Source organism: Procambarus clarkii, chromosome 2 (genome assembly GCF_040958095.1).
Source record: "Procambarus clarkii isolate CNS0578487 chromosome 2, FALCON_Pclarkii_2.0, whole genome shotgun sequence".
Lineage (NCBI taxonomy): Eukaryota > Metazoa > Arthropoda > Malacostraca > Decapoda > Cambaridae > Procambarus > Procambarus clarkii.
In genome coordinates this window covers 20,271,976-20,278,674 of record NC_091151.1, presented here as the reverse complement: position 1 = coordinate 20,278,674, position 6,699 = coordinate 20,271,976, and the positions used below count along the sequence as shown (strand labels likewise).

The window sequence follows — 6,699 nt, the reverse complement described above, 5'->3', positions numbered from 1 at the left end:
CGCCTCATAGTTATGTGCACAACTCATAGTTATGTGCACGCCTCAGTAGTTATGTGCACACATCATAGTTATGTGCAAGCCTAAGTAGTTTTGTGCACGCCTCAGTAGTTATGTGCACGCCTCAGTAGCTATGTGCACGCCTCATATTTATGTGCTCGGCTCAGTAGTTATATGCACTCCTCATAATTATGTGCACGCCTCATAGTTATGTGTACGACTCATAGTTATGTGCACGCCTTATAGTTATGTGCACGCCTCAATAGATTTGTTTACGCCTCATAGTTATGTGCACGCCTCATGGTTATGTATACACCTCATAGTTATGTACACCTCTCATAGTTATGTGCACGCCTCATAGTTATGTGCACGCCTCATAGTTATGAGTACGCCTCGGTAGTTATGTGCACGCCTCATAGTTATGTGCACGCCTCATAGTTATGAGCACGCCTCATAGTTATGTATACACCTCATAGTTATGTACACCTCTCATAGTTATGTGCACGCCTCATAGTTATGTATACGACTCAGTAGTTATGTGCACGCCTGATAGTTATGTGCACGCCTATAAGTAACGCCGGTAAGATGTCTGGTACTATAGAGGAGCAGAGTAGCGCTGGTAAGGTGGCTGGTACTATAGAGGAGCAGAGTAGCGCTGGTAAGATGGCTGGTACTATAGAGTAGCAGAGTAGCACTGGTAAGATGGCTGGTACTATAGAGGAGCAGAGTAGCGTCGGTAAGATGGCTGGTACTATAGAGGAGCAGAGTAGCGCTGGTAAGATGGCTGGTACTATAGAGGAGCAGAGTAGCGCTGGTAAGATGGCTGGTACTATAGAGGAGCAGAGTAGCACTGGTAAGATGGCTGGTACTATAGAGGAGCAGAGTAGCGTCGGTAAGATGGCTGGTACTATAGAGGAGCAGAGTAGCACTGGTAAGATGGCTGGTACTATAGAGGAGCAGAGTAGCGCTGGTAAGATGGCTGGTACTATAGAGGAGCAGAGTAGCGTCGGTAAGATGGCTGGTACTATAGAGGAGCAGAGTAGCGTCGGTAAGATGGCTGGTACTATAGAGGAGCAGAGTAGCGTCGGTAAGATGGCTGGTACTATAGAGGAGCAGAGTAGCGCTGGTAAGATGGCTGGTACTATAGAGGAGCAGAGTAGCGTCGGTAAGATGGCTGGTACTATAGAGGAGCAGAGTAGCGCTGGTAAGATGGCTGGGTTTATAGAGGAGCAGAGTAGCACTGGTAAGATGGCTGGGTTTATAGAGGAGCAGAGTAGCACTGGTAAGATGGCTGGTACTATAGAGGAGCAGAGTAGCGTCGGTAAGATGGCTGGTACTATAGAGGAGCAGAGTAGCGCCGGTAAGGTGTCTGGTACTATAGAGGAGCAGAGTAGCTCCGGTAAGATGGCTGGTACTATAGAGGAGCAGAGTAGCGTCGGTAAGATGGCTGGTACTATAGAGGAGCAGAGTAGCTCCGGTAAGATGGCTGGTACTATAGAGGAGCAGAGTAGCGTCGGTAAGATGGCTGGTACTATAGTGGAGCAGAGTAGCGCTGGTAAGGTGTCTGGTACTATAGAGGAGCAGAGTAGCTCCGGTAAGATGGCTGGTACTATAGAGGAGCAGAGTAGCACTGGTAAGATGGCTGGTACTATAGAGGAGCAGAGTAGCGTCGGTAAGATGGCTGGTACTATAGAGGAGCAGAGTAGCGTCGGTAAGATGGCTGGTACTATAGAGGAGCAGAGTAGCGTCGGTAAGATGGCTGGTACTATAGAGGAGCAGAGTAGCGTCGGTAAGATGGCTGGTACTATAGAGGAGCAGAGTAGCGCTGGTAAGATGGCTGGTACTATAGAGGAGCAGAGTAGCACTGGTAAGATGGCTGGTACTATAGAGGAGCAGAGTAGCACCGGTAAGATGGCTGGTACTATAGAGGAGCAGAGTAGCGTCGGTAAGATGGCTGGTACTATAGAGGAGCAGAGTAGCGCCGGTAAGGTGTCTGGTACTATAGAGGAGCAGAGTAGCTCCGGTAAGATGGCTGGTACTATAGAGGAGCAGAGTAGCACTGGTAAGATGGCTGGTACTATAGAGGAGCAGAGTAGCGCCGGTAAGGTGTCTGGTACTATAGAGGAGCAGAGTAGCGCTGGTAAGATGGCTGGTACTATAGAGGAGCAGAGTAGCTCCGGTAAGATGGCTGGTACTATAGAGGAGCAGAGTAGCACTGGTAAGATGGCTGGTACTATAGAGGAGCAGAGTAGCGCCGGTAAGGTGTCTGGTACTATAGAGGAGCAGAGTAGTACCGGTAAGATGGCTGGTACTATAGAGGAGCAGAGTAGCGCTGGTAAGATGGCTGGGAAAGTCATTCACATGATTGTGAATGATTTGTGTTGAAAATCATTTGAACTGAACCGAATACAAAGAAGGAAGAAGACCTCGCGTCAATGCTAGAGGAACGTTGTGTTGTCTACAGTATTACTTGAGGTTTATACCTCCTCAACCTCACTACTAATACCTGGTGGCCACTCGCTCTTGGTGTGGGCCTTAACTTGCCTGCTGGTGGTAATGAAGAAGTAATTACGTGAGGTACTTGTGAAGAATACGACAGTGTAAATTACGGTGTAGTGAGTTAAGAGTGGTAGATGGAATTTTTAAATTAATTTTCATAATAAAAGTAGGAAATGAACCGTTGGCATGGTGACGCGCTGGCCCCTGTGTGTGTGACGAGAGAATCCTAATAGTATTATATCTACCATTCACACCTGCCGACTCATACATCATCCGTCTATATTTCATATGCACATATTGCATGTGGCATTTATGTATGATACATGTGTGTTATCTATGTGGAAGGTATCTACAATTTTGTTACACACCTGTATATAATGTGTTTTGTCTATACCACCTGTACAGGTGATCGCCTGCTGTCACAAGTGTGTGTAGTTGTGATGTTATCTTCTTCCTACTGTGCCTTGTTCAGGGAGGCTATCTATCGTCTACCTCTGTCTGTTGAGCATGAATATGAAACCACTGCACATGAGAAGTCCGGTAGTACAGTCAAGTTCGTTCTCGACTCACAATTGAAAATTACGGGTTCGAAACCCGGGCGGCAGAGAAATGGTAGGGCGCGTTTCCTGTCACCTGATGCACCTTTCCCCTCAGCAGTACATATGTACCCAGGAGTTAGTCAGCTTATTATGGGGTTGCCTCCTGGGCGGGGTCAGTAATACGTCCCTGGGGAGGACCTTAGGTATAAGCCTAACACGCACTGAATGTATAGCCTGGCTTCCTGTCCCACGGTACAATAAATTATTAATAACATGTCAGCTTTGTTGCACAAGATATTTACAATTATTATGTAAATATGTTTGCTTGATTATTTAATGAATTCCCTCCCATCTGATTAAAACTCTATGTGCTTAGCTCTATGTGCTCTATAATATTATGTGCTTAGCTCTATGTGTCCTATATTACTATGTACTTAGCTCTATGTGCTCTATATTATTATGTGCTTAGCTCTATGTACACTATATTATGTGCTTAGCTCTATGTGCTCTATATTATTATAGAGCACATAGAGCTAAGCACATAAGTTTTATGTGCATATAAGCATAACTTATTGCTTAACTCTATGGGCTCTATATTACTATGTGCTTGGCTATATTATGTGCTTAGCTCTATGTGTTCTATATTATTATGTGCTTAGCTCTATGTGTTCTATATTACTATGTACTTACCTCTATGTGCTCTATATTATTATGTGCTTAGCTCTATATTACTATGTACTTAGCTCTATGCGCTCTATATTATTATGTGCTTAGCTCTATTTGCTCTATATTACTATGTACTTAGCTCTATGCGCTCTATATTATTATGTGCTTAGCTCTATGTGCTCTATATTATTATGTACTTAGCTCTATGTACTCTATATTATTATGTGCTTAGCTCTATGTGCTCTATATTATTATGTGCTTAGCTCTATGTGCTCTATATTATTATGTGCTTAGCTCTATGTGCTCTATATTATTATGTGCTTAGCTCTATGTGCTCAATATTACTATGTGCTAAGCTCTATGTGCTCTATATTATTATGTGCTTAGCTCTATGTGCTCTATATTATTATGTGCTTAGCTCTATGTGTTCTATATTATTATGTGCTTAGCTCTATGTGTTCTATATTATTATGTGCTTAGCTCTATGTGTTCTATATTACTATGTACTTACCTCTATGTGCTCTATATTATTATGTGCTTAGTTTTAAGTGATCTATATTATTATGTGCTAAGCTGTATGTGCTCTATATTATTATGTGCTAAGCTGTATGTGCTCTATATTACAGTTAACACAGTAATTAGTCAATACGATTATGAAAGTGAATTATCCAGTGTTAAAGGAGGACATTCTTTGTGAGAAGAGTTATTATTCAGTTCAACTTTCACATGTTCGTCGGGTTGATTGTGCTCTGCTCCACGTTATATAAGGACAATTAAAGCCCTAACCGTGTATACTGCGATTTTTCTTATTAAATAAATTAATGATTTTTTTATTAAATAAATTTTTATACTTAGATTTATATTAGAGTAAATTTCTAGATTTACTTAGATTTATATGTCATCTTTTTTTTCTTGGAATTATCTATTTGAGCTCACTTTGTTTTCTTAGGGTCATACTAATTATAGGATTTTAATTAACCATTGCTAAGCTAATTATCTTTAAGATCATTTTACTTTATGATTATTATTTTTCTTATTATTTTTTATTTTACATTTATATTGTCAGTCTCTACTGATTTTTTGTTTTTTCTTTTATCTAACTTCTGTGTCCTTCCTGGATATCTATTAGATCTTTATTTTACTTCTAATTTGTTACTATTTTATTGTATTTGCTTCTATTCTTGTGTTTTGCTTTATCGTGTATCTTGTATCGTGATCCCTCTGCATCTCCATGCACACTGATATTGATCCTGATCAAAATCTTCTGTCTCATATCTACACCAACCAGCACATTGATCATCATTATTGCAAGTATTTCACAGCACACCAGGCTAAAAACAAACTTCAAAATAGTACCTGTTTATCAGTTTACAACCAAAATGTTAGATCACTTGGTAAACATTTTGACGATTTAAATGCATTACTCACAGCACTAGGTACTAACTTATCGTTCATTATTTTAACAGAAACTTGGCTAAATAAAGACTATACCCAACTCTACAACTTAGCTGGTTATAAAGCCATTCATAACTGTAGGCCTAATAAAAAAGGTGGTGGCACAGCTATATATTACCGAGATTCATTTATCTGCAACAGTGTCATTAGTGACAGAGATGACTACTGTGAATATACTTTTGCTCAGTTTACAATTAAACCCCTTAAATCCCCTTTGACTATTGGAGCCATCTATAGATTTCCTAATACCAACATAGCTTCTTTCTCAGACAACCTAAGGAATCTTATTATAAACAACAATCTCAACAAAAACCACATCATTCTGGGAGGAGACTTCAATATTGACCTGGGTCAACAAAATTGCTCTCAAGTTGACTATTTCCTTAACAGCATGAGCTCTTGTATGCTAATTCCCACAATCACCAAACCTACCCGAGTCACTTAAACATCAGCCACTACCTGGGATCACATATGGACAAACATAACAGCTCCCCTTCTATCTGGTATAATCTACGACAGAACAACTGACCACTATCCTACCTTTCTCATAGCGAACATGGACATAACACCACCAAAAAGCAAGAAACTTCCATTTAGGCTACACAGTGAATCAGCTTTAGACAATCTTACAGAGGCACTTTACAATATTAACTGGGATTCTGAATTCAATAATACCCAGGATATAAATTCATTAGCTAACCTCTTCCTCTCCAAAACTCTAAGCCTCTACAACCTTCATTGTCCCCTCCTTACCAAGCAAGTAACTGACAAAAGATTAAACAATCCATGGCTCACAAGTGGTATTCTCAACTCAATCAACAAGAAAAATGAATATGAAAAGAAACTTAGGATTGGCCTAGTTTCAAAGGAAGTAGCTAAAAGGCACTCATCAATGCTTACCAGTATCATAAGAAAGGCAAAACTTGCATATTATGTGAATAAATTCAATGAAGCAAAAGGCAACATGAAAAGCACTTGGAAAACAATCTCTAGTATCCTAGGAACTAAACAACACTTACATAACCAAATAAAACTCTACAAGGATGGGGATATACCGTAAACTGATTTAGAAATGGCAAATGAATTTAATAGTTTCTTTTCATCGGTTGGTGCTAATCTTGCCAGTAAAATCCCACAGACTCAGACACATATCTCTCAGGCAGCTATCCAAACTCTCTTCGCCTTTCATCAATCAGCCCTGCAGATGTTGTGTCCATCATACACTCTCTAAAAACCAAGACAGGGAACACCAGTGAAATTCCGTTCATTGTATACATGAGCGCCTCCCATGCCCTTGCCACACCCATAGCACTACTGTTCAACAAATCAATAATGTCACACCTTCCCTGATATCCTAAAAAAAGCAAGAGTAACGCCAGTCCATAAAGGAGGCAATCCAACGGACATAAACATTTATAGACCAATATCAAATCTACCCATTCTATCAAAAATATTTGAAAAAAATATTTACAAACAGCTCTATTCCTACCTCGTAAAACTCGACATACTCAGCCCCTGCCGGCTTCCGGGCCCAAAAGAGCAC

The 6,699-nt window shown here is 40.5% G+C and overlaps 1 protein-coding gene across 1 annotated transcript; it reads left to right on the top strand.

The window, feature by feature from the left end:
• Positions 1 to 699: 699 nt before the first annotated feature.
• Positions 700 to 4,398, top strand: LOC138365862 (filaggrin-2-like). The gene is made up of 2 exons (XM_069326469.1): positions 700 to 2,332; positions 4,328 to 4,398. Exons 1-2 carry the CDS (start codon positions 700 to 702, stop codon positions 4,396 to 4,398), a joined length of 1,704 nt encoding a protein of 567 aa, XP_069182570.1.
• The last annotated feature ends 2,301 nt before the right edge of the window (positions 4,399 to 6,699 follow it).

Bases quoted from the DNA above. Each gene is read 5' to 3' on its own strand.
- LOC138365862 (XM_069326469.1), top strand. From the start codon at position 700: ATGGCTGGTACTATAGAGGAGCAGAGTAGCGTCGGTAAGATGGCTGGT. The intron at 2,333-4,327 runs GTAAGATGGCTG...TCTATATTACAG, and splicing joins AGAGGAGCAGAGTAGCGCTG to TTAACACAGTAATTAGTCAA.